The sequence below is a fragment of the Lepus europaeus genome, chromosome 13 (assembly GCF_033115175.1).
Source record: "Lepus europaeus isolate LE1 chromosome 13, mLepTim1.pri, whole genome shotgun sequence".
NCBI lineage: Eukaryota > Metazoa > Chordata > Mammalia > Lagomorpha > Leporidae > Lepus > Lepus europaeus.
In genome coordinates this window covers 89,850,873-89,868,777 of record NC_084839.1, presented here as the reverse complement: position 1 = coordinate 89,868,777, position 17,905 = coordinate 89,850,873, and the positions used below count along the sequence as shown (strand labels likewise).

The window sequence follows — 17,905 nt, the reverse complement described above, 5'->3', positions numbered from 1 at the left end:
TTATTTGCATTTTTAAAAGGATTTATTTTATTTATTTGAAAGGCAGAGTTACAGAGAGGCAGAGAGAGAGAGAGAGAGAGAGAGAGAGAGAGAGAGAGAGAGAGGTCTTCCTTTCCTCTGGTTCACTCCCCAGGTGGCCACAACAGCCGGAGCTGTGCTGATCCGAAGCCAGGAGCCAGGAGCTTCCTCTGGGTCTCCCATGTGGATGTAGGGGCCCAAAGACTTGGGCCATTTTCTACTGCTTTCCCAAGCCATAGCAGACAGCTGGATTGGAAGAGGAGCAGCCAGGACTTGAACTGGCACCCATATGGGATGCCAGCACTGCGGATGGTGGTTTTATCTGCTATGCGACAGTGTTGGCCCCTTATTTGCATTTTACAAATGAAATTTGAAATTTTTGAAACTTGAGATTTGAAATTTTACAAAAAAAACCAAAAACAAAAAAACCTGGTCTATCACCGCTGATGGTTGGCGAAGCATCATCCTGGAGGTTTTCCCTTTTTTTCCCCCTAATGATTTATTTTATTTATTTGAAAGACAGAGTTACAGAGAGAACTCTTCCATCTGCTGGTTCACTCCCCAAATGGCCATGATGGCTGGAGCTCAGCCAATCCGAAGTCAGGAGCCAGGAGCTTCTTCTGGGTCTCCCATGTGGGCGAAGGGGCCCAAGCACTTGGGCCATCTTCTACTGCTTTGCCAGGCATAACAGCGGGGAGATCAGAAGTGGAGCAGCTGGGACTCGAACTGGCGCCCATATGGGATGCTGGCACTGCAAGCCAGGGCTTTAACCTGCTGCGCCACAGCACCAGGTCCCTGGAAGTTTTCCTTTAAAAGGGGTTTCCTAACCCTGTACCTGAGACTGCATTTGTGGATTTATACAAATATACTTTATACTTTTATGAGGCTCTGGGATCCCCAAAGGAAAGGAGACCTTAATGATGAATTTTCCATTGGATGAGACACAGTGTGTCTGTTCTTCAGCCGTGCAGTACGGCGCAACTAGCACCTGCGTATTCACGGCGTAATTCCACTCTCTGACATGATGCATGATGTATAGTGTGACAGGGCAATAAACACGTCCATAAACAGTAACAGCTGGGTCACAGCAGCACACTGGGGACCCATCACTGCGGGAAGCCCCACCATGCAGCAGGCGAGCTGGGGAGGCTCACTCCGCAGGTGCATGGCTGCTCTCTGACGACTACAGGGGATTTCTCCTTCCTCCCAGCGTGGTCCTCGGTGGATAAGACATGCTCTCGTGCCATCACAGGGAGGCCGAGAGGCTGAACTGTGGCTGCTGCACAGCCTCTGGCCAAGACCTTTGGTTTCCAGGTCATGGAATACCCTGGAACCTGAACTCCGTCAGTTCTACAGGGGCACTTCAAGAAGTGGGAGGAAAAATGGCATGAAAAGAACAGCTTACTTTTGGTGGAAAAACATTTGAAAACCACGCAGTTTCCCATGAGCATGCTTTCCCAACCCACACGTAAACATATCTGGGGTCAGGATGAGTCCTCTGATGGATGAAAAGGAATCCTTGGCTCACAAACTGGCAGCCTGTTCTCTTTCATCGAGGGAGATGAGATGATGGTAGACCCTCTAGCCAACGGCCTCTTAGCTTTGATGAAATACAACAGTCTTCGCTCTTGTTTCCTCTCTCTTTCTTTCCCAGTATTTGTGTCTATTTTTTAAAAACAACCTTTGGAGAACAGGGGTCTGGTCTACTTGCAAATGATCTCCAAGGGTCCCTTGAGTTGTCTGACAAACATGGAGGAGCTGGGCCAGAGGGAGCCAGGCAGGGGATGTGAGGGTGGGGGATAGGAAACAGGATGTGGGCTCTGGGGAGGAAAATGCCTGCTGAGAGCAGAGCTTCCTGACTCGGAGTTGGGGCCAGCAGGGCCGGTAACCAAGACCAGAGACACAGGAATAGCAGCTGTGTGGAGAGCATGCTAGGAGCAGCCTATTCACCCACAGGATGCCCGGGCCCAGGAGACAGAGCACCTGTACCTAGCTCAGGAAAGGACAGGGCACCTGAACTATGCCACACTCCAAAAGGTTGATGGAATTAACTCTCCAGAAAAATTTCTGTGGAAGAAATACAATATGAATTCACAGGCATTCTTGGAAGGCTGGAGAGTCGCCTGTCCTAAGGGGATTTCTAACCCAGCTCTGAAGGGTGGGCCGCTGGTGTCTCTGGGTCCACAGCTAACTTCTATGTGCTTCTGAGCCTCATTAGGAGGACAAGGACAACAGCACCCACCCACAGGACTGTCCTGAAGGGAAGCAAGAAAACACCAGAACAGCGCCATGACCGCGAGCAACACGAGAATATCCAGAGCACAACACCGATAAGCTGCTCCGGTTTTATGACTATCTTTGTGAGACAACTCATGGGAGGCTTTGCCTTGCTCCCTTGGCAGGGATGAGCTTACCTTTAGTGCTGAGGGGTGCATGGTCTCAGGTGGGTCTTCCAAAGCCAGCTCCTGCCTCCTTTCCACCCGGACATCTGCGTAACTGCTCAGAGAACCGAGAGACCACAGTGGAGGTGGGACATTCCAGGTGGTCAGCTGCAAAGTGAGCTTGCACAGCATGTTGAGGCTGTCTGTGCAATGCACACTCCCTGGACAGTCAGCACAGAGGCCCCTGCCTAGTCTGCGACTTGTGTGAAGGAATGAGTTGAATTTCCTGCTTCAGTTTTACTGGAGTGATGACTAGCATCACATCGAAAATTACTTTCTACTGTTACACTTGAAATATTTTCATTTCCAAGAATTAAAAAATATTATTCATTTGAGAGAGAGAGAGAGAGAGAGAGCAAGCTTCCATTCACTCATTAAATCCCCAAATGCTTGCAGTAGCTGGGAGCTGGAAACTCAATGAAGCCCTCTCATGTGGGTGGCAAGAACCCAACTACTTGAGCCATCACCACTGCCTGCCAGGGTCTGAATTAGCAGGAAGCTGGAATCAGGAGCCAGGGATCACACTCAGGTATCTGATATAGGACACAGGCATCCTCAGTGGCATCTTAACCTCTAGGTCACCTGTCCACTTCTCCAAGATGTTTCATTCCCTTCTCTTTCACTGTTCTCCCCCTCCTCTCCCAATTCCAAACTCAATTTTTTAAAAAATACATTTCCACTTATGGGATGAGCTTCTACCTTCTTTTCTTTTTTTAGACTTATTTTATTTGTTTGAGAGGCAGAGTTACAGAGGGAGAGACAGAGAGAGAGGTCTTTCATCTAGTGGGTCACTGCCCAGATGGCTGCAATGGCTAGAGTTGTGCTGATCCAAAGCCAGGAGCGTCTCCTATGCAGGTACAGGGGCCCAAGGACCTTGGACATCTTCCACAGCTCTCCCAGGCCTTCAGCAAGGAGCTGGATTGGAAGTGGAGCTGCCAGGACTCAAACTGGCACTCATACGGGGATGCCAGCACTGCAGGCAGATGCTTAACCTACTGTGCCACAGCACTGGCCCCCTGGGCTTCTACTTTTACATAATTAGAAACATTCCTTAAAACGTGTTCATTCTGAACTGTGCAATGCTTTCAGTAAATTCTTTCCTCAGAAAGTTTTCTCTCAAATACACCTAGAGCAAGCCAGGCCCAGGCACACTTATTCAATAGTGCAACTAAATCAATTCAGCGTAGCCATGGCTGAGCAGCCTTGCCACCGACTGCGCCTCATATGTGGAGGTGAGGCTGGGGGGATCTTGAGCAGAGATGAGGGCTCTTGGGGCTCTGGAACACGGGTCACCTTCCAGGTTCACTCAGTGCGCGCCCTACTATCTCTGGGGGCTTCTGTCTAAGATTTAGGAGGTGGAGGGTGGCAAGGCAGAGTAGGGGAGAGCAGAGCCTGAAGAGTAAGGTATGGGTGATGTCCATCCTTCCCTGGCAGTAAGACAGGTCCTTGGCAAAGGTCCCAGCTGGGTGGCAGTTGGGGAGACTGGCCAGGGAGTCAGAATCCAGGGCCGCTCAGTTTCCCCAGGGTGGGCTGGGAATCAAAGCGCAAGGGCCGAATGTGGGCAGGAAACAGAGTCAGGGTCACTGGCCAAGGAAAACGAGCGTTTCTCCTCTCACCTCTCGTCCTGCACACTATGGAAGAGTAACGACTCACTAGTTGACTCTACTGATGCAGGAGAGTGTGCGACTGTCCATCTCTCTACCTGGACCTGTTTCAGATATGCACATAGAGAGAGACACGTGCAACCATCTCTCAGGATCCAGGGGGCTCCAGGATCCCCTGGGATACCCAAGCCCATGAATGCTCCACACCCTTACAGAAACTGGCATGGTGTTTGTGGATAATCTACGCACATCCTCCCGTACTTAAGCCATCACTAGACAACCTATCGTACCTAACACAATATCAGTAGACAGTTGTTATATCTGCAGTTTAGGGAATAATGACAAGATGTCTGCACAGCTCCGTCCAGATGTGTCTTTTTTTTTTTTTTTTTTTAATATTTTGGATCCTGAGTTGATGGAACCCACAGACGTGGAACTCAAGGATGCAGAAGGAAAATGCATACAAAATGCAGTTCTTCTAACTCCCCTTTCTCTGTTACTTTCAAAGGCTCGACTCTGAACCAGCTCAAAATTGATTTCTGTCCTGGTAGCTTCTGCGAGTAGTGGGGAGAATCACTTCCCTCCCTCACCTCCGGGAGCTGTGGCCCCACTCTGGATGTCTGTGAACTGCTGGATGTGCCGCCCCCACTTTGAAGCCTGGCTCACCCACGTGGGGCCGAGGTCTGCCTGAGGCCACCACGGATCCGCCAGGGACCCTCTCCCAGGAGCAGCTCGTCTGTTCTCCCAACACGGCCTCGGTGGCCAGCAGGCATTTTCAAAGCATTAAAAATAAGGAAGAGTGAGTGTTTGAGTTACTCAGAGGCAACATTTTAATTTTCTTCTCAAAACAGCAGCAAGGGAAGGCCGGGGGATGGATAGAGAATGAGGGAAAAATATGTAAGTAGGTCAGTGAAGCAGGAACTTACTAAGTAATACCCTGGCAGCCAGAGTGCTCACGCGGCTTTCCAAGGGGCTTGATGGAGGCGGATGTTTTACCTAGCGCTTTAAGACATCTGCATCCCACAGCCGAGTGCCTGGGTTCAATGCCCACCGCTGCTTCCTGCCTCCAGCTTCCTGCTGCTACAGAATCAGGTGGAAGTGACAGTCAACCAGCTGGCGTCCTGCCACCCACCTGAGAGCCCTGGATTGCATTTGAGGTTCCTGGCTCCACCCCCAGCCCTGGCCCAGTCCTGGCCATGGTGGGTATTTGGGGCATGAGCTAGCGGATGGGAGTCCTCTCTTGCTCTCTAGTCTCTCCCTCTGTCTCTCCGCCTCTCCAGTAAATTAATTTCTCAAAGGGAGGGGGCTGATGGAAAAGTCAAAAGAAGCCTTTGTCCTGGAAGATGGCAGCAGGGGGTGGAGCTAGAGGGGGGCGGGGCCCGGGGGACCTCAGAGCACCGCCTGGGCTCCACCCTCCAAGACTGGGAGGGCTTGCGGCTGCTGCCCACGTGCTGTGGTCATGCGGGGCCTCTCGCACCTCCTCCCCCCAGGCGCTGCAAGGACACGGGCCAGACCCACCCGCCGCACGGTACCTGACCACGGAGTGCGTGCACACGATGAACTCGGGCTTGGAGTTCCACTGATGGTAGGTGATGTAGTAGTGCGTCTGTAGCCAGATCCACTGCTGCCCTTTGGTCAGAAACCGGTAGCAACACGACTTCCCTTTGCCAAACTGCATCACTGCGGGCAGGAAACGGGTTCTGCACATGACACACGCGGGCACCCAGACCGTCCTTCCCCGAGAGTTCCGCTAGCGCACGCGCTCTCCAAAAGCAGTGCCTGGCATGGCTCACGGCCCTGGATGCATGATTCTACAAGGACTATCAAGATCATGGCAAATCGCAGTGAATTTTTTTTTTTTTTAAAGACTTATTTATTTGAGAGGTAGAGTTACAGATAGAGAGAGGGAGAGACGGAGAGAAATGGCTTCTATCTGCTGGTTCACTCCCCAGTTGACTGCATCAGCAGGAGCTGTGCTGATCCCAAGCCAGGAGCCAGGAGCTTCTTCTGGGTCTCCCACATGGGTGCAGGGGCCCAAGGACTTGGGCCATCTTCTACTGCTTTCCCAGGCCATAGAAGAGAGCTGGATCAGAAGTGGAGCAGCAGGGACATGAACTGGCACCCACAGGAGATGCTGGTGCCGCAGGCAGAGGCTTAACCCACATTACAGCACCAGCCTCAATGAATTCTTTTTTTTGTTGTTGTTGTTTTTTGAAAGGCAGAATTACAGAGAGAAAGGGAGAGACACATAGAAAAAGATCTTCCATCTATCAGTTCACTCCCCAAAAGTCCACGATGGCTGGGGCTGAGCCAGACCAAAGCCAAGTGCCTGGAACTCCAACCAGGTCTCCCACGCATGTGGCAGGGCCCCCAGGTACTTGGGCCATCATCCACTGCCTTCCCAGGCACATTAGTGGGGAGCTGCGTCAGAAGTGGAGCAGCCAGGATTCGAACCCACGCTTAAACGGGCTGCTGGCGTCTCAGGCAGTAGCTTAACTTGCTGCACCATGAGCCGGTCCCTGTAATGAGTTCTTAAACAATAGAAGAACAACACACATGCTTTCCCAAATGCTCAAAAGCTTAAAGAGGTCCTCAAAGGCAGAAGCAGACAGATTTTCAAAACAGAGGTTTAATTTAAAAAGGCCCAGGTTTTCCCGGTACACAATCTCCTGCTGTAGGTGGACCTGTGTTTGGAGCCATCCAGGCGCTGGGAGGACGGGATCCAAAACAGACCTGAGGGCCAGCAGCCTCAGACAGCAGCAGTTCAGATCCTGTCTATAGGGTTCCAGAGGGTCAGGGACTGATGCCTCTGCCCCAAGCCTCCTCCAGCCACAGAGCTGCCTGGGCCCCCACCCCAGGCTATTGGCAACTTTCCTGGGGCTGTCCAGACTGGAATGGATGCTCCAGGTCCATCAGCCTGGAGGCTGATGCAGGCTGCAGAGTGGAGGAAGAATCGGGTTTCACTGCTGAGCTGCCCGGAATTTAGCCACTCATTATGCAAATGGTCAAGAGTTGATGAGTGCACCCTCTGGGGAGGGGAATCGCCCAGCAGAGGGAGGGCTGGGCCCGACAGAGCAAGCCGGCCTGGCCCAAGGCAGGGATGCTAAATGCCATTCTTCAACCTGCTGTCTCCTAGAGTGCACATTGGCAAGGAGCGGAGCTGGGACTTGAACCCAGGCACTGTAATCTGAGATGTGGGGAATCCAAACCAGCATCTTCATTGTGAGGCCAAACCCTCGCCCCTAGCCTCCGCTTTTTGATTTTATGTGCCGTGTGAGCTTCCGGAAGTCCCCTTGTATTAAAACCCAGTGCTCAGAGTGGATTCATGTATCAGGAGCCACAGGCCAACGTTACTAGCTATTCAAAGCTAAGAGCTGGCCCAGAAAATGCAGTGTTAAGTGCCTGATGGTTGACTCCTCTTGCAAAGTAGAACCTCGTAATTCTCACTGCCCGAGTGTGCCAGCATGCTCCCCTCCTCTGCACCAGAGCCTTCCTCCCCCCACTCCCCTGGCTGGGGGAGGGTCCTCCTGAGCCCCCTACCATCCTGTGCACGTCCTTTTCCTTGGGCAACCTCATGGTGCAGAGTCAGCTCTTTCTGACTTTCCCAGTAGACCCTGCCCTGTCGGCCCCCTGGGTCGCCCTAGCTCGGTCTCTGGCCCGCAGCCGGGCACCCACACCTGTCTGCTGACTAAGGAACAGGGATATGATTCAGTGTTTTGTCTCTGCAATGTGTTTCATAACCCCAAACCCCAGCCACCGGCAGAGGCTTAGTTTCTCAATTAGGATTAAAGAGCACGGATGGCTGCAGAGTCCTGGGGGGAGGGCGGGGCGTGAGTCTGGGGCAGGGGCAGATTCAATTCCAGGGGCAACTACGTGGGGGTAAATGCAGGCAGGGGCTTTGCCCACACCCCGAGGTCTCATGTCCCAAAAAGAAACCAGGAAGCCAGTAGATGTCTAGAAGCATGGAGCCAGCCCTGGGGCTGGGGAGTGAGTGCCAGGCCCTGCACTTGGGCCGGGCGGGTGATACTCACGGTGCTGGTGGCACCTGGCCAGGAGCTCCAGGTCGTCGATGTGGTAGTAGTCATAGCCCGAGGTGCCCAGCACTTCGAAAGGCAGGTATCCTATGATGGGAGGGGCTCTGCAGGGGGACAAAGGGGTTGCTGTTCAGTGTACCGGGTACAGCTTGCTTGATTAACCAGCAACACGGGGGGGTCTCGCTTCTCAAGGAAAGTTAACATGGCGGTGGTCAAAACCAGACAGGGCTGTGTTCTCCAAAGGGCAAAACTGCTTTGGCATCTTTAAAACAAAGTGAACTTTATTTGAGAAGCAGAGAGACAGAGAGAGCAAGAGAGATTCTCATCTTCTGGTTCACTCCCCACATGCTGCCAACAGCGAGGGCTGGGGCAGGCTGAAGCCAGGATCTGGGAAATCAATCCAGGTCTCCCATATGGGAGAGAGGAAACCAACCACGAGGGCTGTCACCTGCTGCTCTCCAGGGTGTGCATCAGAAGTCAAGAGCAGGGCCGAGACCAGCAAGAGCAGAGCTGAGACCGAGCGGCACCTTACCGGCTGACTCAGTCAGTGGCCTGCCCCTGTTTTGGCATTCAGACCCTCTGATCCTGTGGCATAACCCAGCCCAAATAATCCTACACATGATTGCTACCAGCTAATTAAATCAGCTATAGACTGGGTCAGCCCAGTGCTGGCTGGGCTGGGAGATTTCTGGTTCCCAAACTGTGATGACTGTCACCAGGGAAGGCCAAAGGATAGAAGGCGTGGGGAAAGACATGGTTCTCTCTGCACCTGCCACTGTCTTCCTGGGAGCTGCAAAAGGCCCTGAGGGGGGATTATCCGCAGGATGCCAGGGGCTGAGGCACGTGATGGAACACAGTACGGGTGCCTGAGACCCATGCCTGCCTCGCCCCTGGCTGGGAACCACTCTCCCCGCCGCCGCCAGCAAGTCCTTCTCCCTCCCGGGACCAGGCTGGACGTTCCTCTCCCAAGGACAGCCCATTGCATGCACGCAACACTTGAAAAGGACCCAACCCAAATATGTTTTGCTTTGCACAAACCTGTGATCCAGAAATAAAAATTTCCATTCCAAGCTATGCCTCGAAGTGAATTCCTCTAGCGGTTCATCAACTATGCACATTTCCTGTATTGGAAGAGGGAGAAAGAAATGGTTGCTTGGGGGTGCCAGACGCTCACCCCAGGTTTGCTCATAGAGGAGCTTGTGGTGGGTAACAGAAGTTAAAATCGTTCTGAGCACGCCTCCAAGGCGTGTTGGACTGGAGCTCGTCATCTGTAGCTAATTTCGGTCTGAGCTGATACTAAATTTATTTCACAAGCTGGGGAAAGATACCTACGAGCCAGAATGTCACACCACTGCCTTCCCATTACCTGCAGGCAAGGCCGACATGTGGGGAATGGCTCGCCACCCCCATGGGAGTTCCTGATTGCAGGCAGCATGCGTGCCCTGGGTGTGAAAGCTACCTTGGAGTCTCTGACACTTCGCTTCTCTCCTGTGCCTGCCCTGAGTTACACATTTAGCAGACAGTCGCTCAGCAGGCTGCCTTCAAAGAGAGTAACTCGGGGGACAGGGGGAGGGCCTGTGTGGCAGGCACAGAACCGAGGCATGGCCCGTTTCCGAAGCCCAGGGACAACCTCACTGGCATTTTACCCTCGCGTATAGACAAGGATCGAAACAGGACTGCGTGCAACTGAGTCGCAGACGCTCAGCACGCCGGGGGCTCGGGCAGGTACTTGCCTTTAAGAATTGCGGTGTTGCCAGGCGCACGGTGGCGATGAAGCAGACTTCCTTTTCTAGTGGCACCCGACACGGCCTTGAGAGGGTGGTGTCAAAGCCGTTACAGGAGGGGCTAGGCACTGGGTGGCGGGGGAGTGGAGGGGGGTGAGAGAGAGAACAGGACACACAGGTTAGTCCTGCCTGGTGACAAAAGCCAGCTCAACCTGGCGCTTACTCTAAACCAAGCACCACTCCTAGGGCCTTAGGGACATGAACTAGTTTCACGCCTATGATAGCTGGATGAGGTCGCTAAGTATTCCCATTGTACAGGAGAGCAAACCGAGGCACAGAGTGGTGATACTATTTGCACAAGGCCCGACAGCTTGCTTAGAGGTAGAACCAGGGCTGGACTTTATGCTTGTAATTGTTATAGGCACAGCTTCTCCCTTTTGCTACCCTGCAGCCCTCGGCTTGATATGTCGGGAGAAAATAGTTTGTGGAATGAGAAGATGGCTTCAATGGCACCCGCATGGGGAGCTCCACACAAGCTGACAAAGCTTCAGATACCGCAGGCCGCAAGCAGAGAGTGGGTCTTGGCACCAGGAACCCCTTCTACAGCCTCTGGCCCCAGCGTGGCCTACCTAGGACTCGAAACTCCCCTTGGGAGCCCAGGCTGATGCCAGGGCTGGGTCTGGGCCAGTGGGGAGGTGGCCTCAGGTGGAGGGCCATCTCCAGAGGTCTCTCTGGCACCCATGACAGAACTTGCTCATTGCACAGCATTGCACAGGTGAGAAGGCAGGACAGCACCCCATTTCACAGATGAGGAGACTGAGGCCTGAAAGTTCCCAGCATTAGTTGAGGTCACTCACAGTGGAAAGCACGGAGCGCTCTGGGCTCGGCCTGGCATGGCGCTGAGAGCCGGAGACCTTCCTCCGTCTCCCAGGGAGGCACCGCCTATGTCAGCCTCACCTCTGCCTTCAGGGCGCGGGAGGGACCTTTGGGGTCACAGGGGACTTTTGCTATTATTAGGTGCAGCTTGCTGGGTGGGAAAAAGAACCCCGTGAAAGCTGAGAAAAGGCAACTTGGCACACACATGCAATTCTCAAGGTCGGCCTTGCAGCCAGGTTCCCGGGGGAATTTGGTGTGGCTGTCCGGGCCCCACCCCCGTCCCCTGCTTCCAAAGCCCAGGTGCCACCACTTCTGACAGCTCTGCAGGTCCCCAGGGAGCTGCCAATGACAGCTGGTCCTCTGTCCTGGGGTTCCACACGCAGGCATTCAACCAGCCACAGATCAAAAGTAGTCTAAAAGCCACCATGTACTGAACACACACATTTTTCTTTATCGTTACGCCCTAAACAACACAGGATAACACATGATATAGCCAAGCAATGATACAGTAGTAGGTATTACAAGCAATCCAGAGATGATTTCAAGTCTACGGGAGGAAGCGCACAGGTTCTGTGCAAACGCGACACCGTGTCGTGTAAGGAACTTGAGTGTCTGTGGACTTAGGTATTCTCAGGGGTCCTGGAACGAATGGAGTCCCCACCGATAGCTAGGGACTACTCTGTATCCTGCCCATTCTGAACTTGCAGATTTAAACACTGTCCGGTTTGCCACTAAGAACGTGGAGAGCACTAGAGAACTGATTTCCTAAAAGGAAATCTGCAAGATTTTCTTGGGATTTTAGCTTTCCCATCATTCTTGTTTGCTGTGTGCATTGACAGGTGTCTACGTGATCCTATGACGTGACCTTCTCGCCACTAACACGATGCACTCGGCTTACCCAACGTACTCTCTAAATTCAACCACATAAATACTAATGTTTCCAAACAAGAATATCAAGTGGGTAAAATAAAAAAATAGTGGTCTCTGGAGAGCTTATAGCTGTCACAAGTTGGCGTAGAACATTGCAGATTAATTCACAAGAGTGAGCCAAGAAATTTATCAAGGGGAAGAAAAACAATTCCACACAAGGGAAGGGCCGGCAGATGTGAACATCTGCGTGATTAAAAACCAAGAGAGAGACATGAAAACATTTCCCAGCTGTGAAATACCCGCCGCTTAAATCTAAGAGACATCACCCAGCCAGATGATGACGGAATAAAATCCTCCCGACGCTTTTTGGTATCAGACCAAGACCTTCCAAGCAAACCTCGGAGGCCTTCCCAGGAATTTAAGAAAAAGCCTCCCGGTTCTTTGTCTGTAAACCAGGCACCTCCTTGATGGACTGCAAGGAGGAGAACGGGGCAGGGAAGATCGGGGCGTGGGAAGATGTCAAGTCCCTTGCACTGCTTCAAGGGGAGGCCAGGGCCCTGAAGTGGGTGTTGTGCAGAGCTGAGTGTCGTCCTGGCTGTCGCCTGCACAGTTGTGTCTGCGCTTGTGTAACTTGTAAGGCTTTGCAGATGAACACGGATGCCACGATGGGAAGTCTTCATTGCTGAGTGTGCTGCCCTCCATAATCAGACATTCTACAAGTGGGCCCAGCACAGAGCAACCCCTCTTCTTGGCAAGCTCTTTCCACCCCCCACCCAACATCTTCCACAACCAAGAGCTTGCTCAGGGTGACAGTAAATCAAGGAAGGGCGTTTTCATTGCGGCCAAGGGGAAGGCCATGGCGGGGAAGATGCAGTCAGCATCCCTCCCGCCGCCTCCGCCATGGCCCTGCTCCCCAGCACCAGCCTTCCTGCGCCCCCTAGCGTCAACACAGTGGCAGTGTGCTTCCTACTTCTGCGTCATGTTCAGCCCTTAGAATAACTCTCTGGCACTCTGGATCCCCAGGTAGCGCAAAGCATTAATTAAGGAATCAATTAGTTGTTTCAATTTAAGTAACAGAAAAAGAGTTCAGCTAATTACAGTTGGCTTCCTGAGCCTCGCATTGGGGATTAACCACCAAACGCGGGCACAGCTCTGTCCTCTGAGAACTCTGACCACTCGTGATATAGAGAAAAGTGATTCCTCCTTGCTACGTTTTTCCCCATCAGGAACAGCTTACTCAAAGTGGATCTGACTCAGGCCAAAAGCTAAACAGACACAGCCTTCCCCATGCTGCCAACTAGGTCTTGCTCTCTTTCTCTCTCCAGCTCCAAACAGGTGTCCTGCAGACAACAGGTGCTCAACATGAGTTTACAGTTAACTCTTTCACAAGAGTACCTTCCATCACGTATCTAAACCACAGCCCAAGGCCCGGTTTGGGAGGGGACATTGTGATCCTTGCCAGTAACCAGTGCACAGGCCACGATGCTGGCCTTGTGCGGCACCACCCGGGGCACCGCCTGGGGACTGGTCCACTCGGAAAGGTCTCACAGGGCATAGCTCTGGGGCCCGCTGGCACCAAGGCCAGCTCACTGCCCTGATGGGGAACAGCGGAAGTGCCTGCCGTGGGCTCCTGCTCTGAGAGATGTTGGATGGTGGTATCCGGTCTCCTTATGAAACCGGCCCACTTGTTAGCACATCTTGAACCTTTCTTGAACAGTCTCTAACTTTGGAGACCTTGGAAGAGTTTTTGCCTTGGGTTGGCATTCTTGGGATGCCAAAAAATAAGAGTCCTCCGGTTCTCTGGAGGCTGAGAATGGCTATTGTCTGTGTCATCCACGAGCCCCTGAGGATGGCTTCCAAGTGGGAGCCCTGACAAAGGGGAGCTGCCAGTCAGGATGCCAGTGGGGGCGGGGCTTCTCCTTCCACAAGGGGCCAGGAAAGAGCCATGGTCACGGTGAGCATTGGTTCACAGCACAAGATGAGACGGCTGTTCAGGAGGTACTGCTTGCAAAAGCTGTAGTCAGAACAGCTGCTCAGAGTCCACAAAGGTGACAGACAGCTTTCCTGCATGCCCGGAATAAAGGGAGCACACAGCTGACAGGTGTCTGGGAGGACAAGGATAACCAATGGTGAGATTTGCTCAAGGAAGAAAATAATCCTAGGGACCGGAACTGTGGCATAGTGGTAGAGCCGCCACCTGCAGTGCTGGCATCTCATATGGACGCTGGTTCATGTCCCAGCTGCTCCATTTCCGATCCAGCTCTCTGCTATGGCCTGGGAGAGCAGTAGAAGATGGCCCAGGTCCTTGGGCCCCTGCACCCAAGTGGGAGACCTGGAAGAAGCTCCTGGCTCCTGGCTTCGGATCAGTGCAGCTCCGGCCATTTCGGCCATCTAGGGAGTGAACCAGCAGATGGAAGACTCTCTCTCTGCCTCTGCCTCTCTGTAACTCTGACTTTCAAGTAAAATAAATAAAATCTTTTTAAAAAAATAGAAAAAAGAAAAAGATCCTAAAAACTCCAGCTGTCTTCAATGTCCTCAGTGGCAGACTGTGGTTCTGCAGCACTGGGAAGGTGAACTCTGTGCCCCTCGGGAGAGGGCCTCTGCCCCCCATGGAGCACAGCTTTCAGACTTCCGCGTCCTCTGTGTGACAGCTTCCTGCTATGTGCGGAGGGCCTGGGGGGCTGGGTGCTTGGGAGAGCAGCGACCCGAGAATGCTGCCTATTCCTAGGCTGGGGGCAACACCTGCTTTGCTCAGAAAATGCCTGCCTCTCCATTTTGCCAGTTCTGCATGGTACAGGGAAGGGCAACGGAGGGAGACACATGACAGCCACTGGAGGAAGCTGGGGATTTGCAATTTGCTAGATGGAAGGCTGCAGGCGTGGGGGACCTTTCTCTGCCAAGGGCCATTCGGGTATGTAGAACACCATTCACTGGCCATACACAGGCATCAGCTTAGAGATTAACCTGCTACGTCGATCTGTTCAGTTTTGGGTCCCACCTGTGGTTGCCTCGGCAGGACCTGGTGACTTGGGGAGGCTCATCCAGGCAGATGCCCGGCTCTGCAGCGGAATCTCCTGCCTGCCTTCTTTCTGCTGGTATTCGTTAACTGGCACGTACGTCTTCAGGAGCCAGGGAATTGTAAGGCCATTGACGAGAGATCCAGTGGGTGGCTGGTGTGGACGGGACCAAGTGTTTGCCTGCACAGGAATGGGAACTTCCTATAGGTCCTTGTCCCTGCCTTCCGAGTGGATATCCTGGGTGCATTTTTATCACGGTTATGGGACAATGTGTAGGAGAGCTCCACCCACTCCCAGACTGCGACAGAAGGACAAGGCCCGCCATGTCTGCGTGCGTGGCTGGAGACCTGCTCTTTATCGTGACCTGAACTCCTCTGCAGTCCAGTCTGGCAGCAATGACCTTCCGGGGAAGGAAGCGGGGCCACCTCGCTGGGAAGAGGGGACACCCTGCTGCCTACTCTCAGGGGCCTGGGCTGGACCAGATGCTTTTCCCACAACACCGCCCCTCCACTTCCAGTGAGGTCTGGCATGCGTGCATCTCATTCCTTTAGCTCAGACATCTCCACTCATTCAGCTCAGAGGGAAGAGAACACGGACCCAAGCCTCCTCCAAGCCGTAAAGCGAGGCGACCCTCAGAGATCCCACAGCACACGCAGAATCGAGAGTTAGGAGCTGGGTAGCCTCCGCCTGCGCCAGTGTTTCAAGGCCGGCTGTGTGGTTAGAGGCCAGTAGGTAAAATGAGGGCAGGGGAACTTTTACACGCTGGAGTGTGGCTTCTGGAGAGGCAGAGTGGAATGTTTGCTGAGGGTGACCTATTTGGAGCGAGACCAGCGACTTTTGAAATCCTGTGTCTGGCTTGCCGTTAGTTGCACATCTATATCCAAGTCTGGGGCGGGGAGCCAGGGCTCAAATAAAGACTTGTCTTCTTCCTGGCACCAAGTTATCTTTCGGGAACTGGAACCTGTTTGTTAGGACCCCACGAAGCAGGGCTTGGTCCTCCCGCCTTTGAGAACCGGCCAGCTGTTGCTTCCCACTGAGAGAGCCCGGAGAGAGACGCTCGACTTGACTTGGCCTGTGTAGGGCTTGAGAAAGACCCTGTGGGTTCCTCTAGGCCAAATGGTGGGATGGTGGGGGTGGGGGAGCGAGGCAGCAGAGGGCGGGGCGGGCACAAGGGGAGTTCAAAAAGCTCCTGGGAAAGCCGAATGAAAAGATAAGTTTGTTAAGGTGCATAACAATTTTGAGAGCTGTGCCTACGGGGGAGTCCTCCAAATGTTTGCAGAAAAGGCACAAAAGTAGGCATGGGTTTCAAATAGTTTTTGCACCCAAGGAAGCCTATATTTTGATTCCATTGCCACAGTTTTTTAAAAGTATCCTTATATTTGTCTGAAAGCATCTCTCTCCTTCCCTCCCTCCCTCCTTCCCACTTCCCTCCCCTCCCCCCCAGATCTGTTAAAGGACAAAATAAAGGACTGAATAAAGTCATTTCACTTGATCTCCATTCAGGAAAATGGTGACTGCGCAGAGCAAAGGAGAGGGCCCTGTTGGTGCCCAATAGCCAGCCAGGAGCACAGGGTCACAGGGTCACGGGGTCACACAGCATCTGTGGTTGCCTACCCCAGCAAGGGTTCCCCAGACAGGGTTAGAAACTGACCCCAAGTGAACACTTGGAAGAAAGACGACCCCCCCATCCTGTTTCCTAACACCTCCTTCACATGTATTAAAAATCTGGATTGACAATGCACAGTTCTGCCCCTTGCTAGGACACGGACAGCCGATGACGAGGTCCCAAGGGATGACCAAGATGCGCAAATTTTAAAGCAGGGAAAATGCCATTCTGGCCAAGAATCTGGGTGACAGTCACTGTGTTTCCAGTACCAAAGGGCAGAGGGGTGGGAGCGGAGGGGGCGTTGCCACCTGGTGAGTCTGCACACCGTGTGTGTGGTCTCAGGGGGCGACCTTGCTAACCAGGGCAAAGGGGCTCCCATTCCCACTCACCCAGCTCAGACGTTGTGGTCAGAGCTGGACCAATCCTAAGCAGCCCTCTGGGTTAGTACAAACAGATGGGACCTTCATCTCCAAATTGAAGGGTCATCGGGGCTGTCTCTGGCTCAGGCCCGCTCTCTTCCTTGCCTGGGAGCCTGCACATGTACTTATTTATCTAAATTGAAACATAAAAATTGTACATGCAGGACAAAGAGTTCATGGAAAACAGAATGAAAAGATGAGTTTAAGTTGGTGCAAAAATTTGAAACCCATGCACACAAGGGGTCTCCAAAAATTTCATGAAAAGAATACATATAAAAAAAATGATGTGTAGACTCCAAGATTTTTTTTTTTTTTTGGCATCAAAGTGAACTCATCTGTTAATATTTTTCCACAAACTTTCAGAGAGCCCCTCGTATTTCTGGGGGTACCCAGGGATGCTTCCATACAGGTATATGCTGTGTCAGGTTCCAATCCGGGAAGGCATAGCTGTCTCCTCGAACCCCTGCCATTTCTTTGTAGTGAAAACATTCAATATCCTCTCCCTTCGCTTTTGGGAACAGAGGGTGCACTACTATTAGCGATACCTCCCCTCCATGCCACAGAACACCAGAACACCTCACTCTCTTGCTGTAGGGAGCCTGCCCGTTTCACTGTGGGTCCCTAGGTGGAGGGCCAAGGGGTCAGTGGGATTGATGAACAGTAGCCTTGGGTCAGCTTTGGGCCAAGAAGTCCAGACTGAGGGGGATGTGTATGTCACACAGGGACTGACAGGGCCACAGGCCTCCAAGCATCCTGGGAGCCAAGGTGGAAGGGAGGGAGCTTCTGGGGTGGGTATTGAATGGGGAAGGAATGGAGACCATGAATGAGCTTCCCCAGCCACCCACGTTGCCTTGGAAGCCCTCAGTGTAGACAATTCACAAGGCACCAGCAGGGACTCTGGTTCACCAGGTGTGAACTGACCTGTATTGAATCTTCACTTTGGATTTAGGACCAACCCCGGCATGTACTCCGGGGTCAGTCAGGGAGAGCTCTGTTAGCTCCCAGGGGAGGGCACCATTTCTCTCTGAGTCGGAAGTCTTTGGTCTGAGTCCTGGCTCTGCCTTCTACCAGCCATGCCCCAGGGCCAAGATCTGAGCCCCAGTTTCGGTCAAGCTGCTTTTAATGAGGGCTTATTTATGGGCTAGGCACGGACTGTGCTAGGCCCAGGATGGGGTGTGGTGAGCTCACAGATGAGTAAGGGCTGCTACCCTTTCTACTCCATTATTTATAAACAGTGATGGCCAGCGAGCAAGAATGTAGCAGGCAATGGATGCTTTGCACACTAAATAGTCCTGT

General features: G+C 52.8%; 1 protein-coding gene across 4 annotated transcripts in view; it reads right to left on the bottom strand.

Annotated features, from left to right (window-relative positions):
* The window catches only part of NPAS2 (neuronal PAS domain protein 2), a 177,425-nt gene that overhangs the window by 25,308 nt on the left and 134,212 nt on the right, over window positions 1-17,905 (bottom strand). For all 4 annotated transcript variants that reach the window (XM_062208782.1, XM_062208781.1, XM_062208779.1 and 1 more), the window contains 5 exons: window positions 9,831-9,949; window positions 9,136-9,218; window positions 8,095-8,201; window positions 5,596-5,743; window positions 2,433-2,514 (listed from right to left, as the gene is read on the bottom strand). In XM_062208782.1, the coding sequence (XP_062064766.1) occupies window positions 2,433-2,514; window positions 5,596-5,743; window positions 8,095-8,201; window positions 9,136-9,218; window positions 9,831-9,949 (539 nt within the window). The remainder of the gene's footprint in view (window positions 1-2,432; window positions 2,515-5,595; window positions 5,744-8,094; window positions 8,202-9,135; window positions 9,219-9,830; window positions 9,950-17,905) is intronic.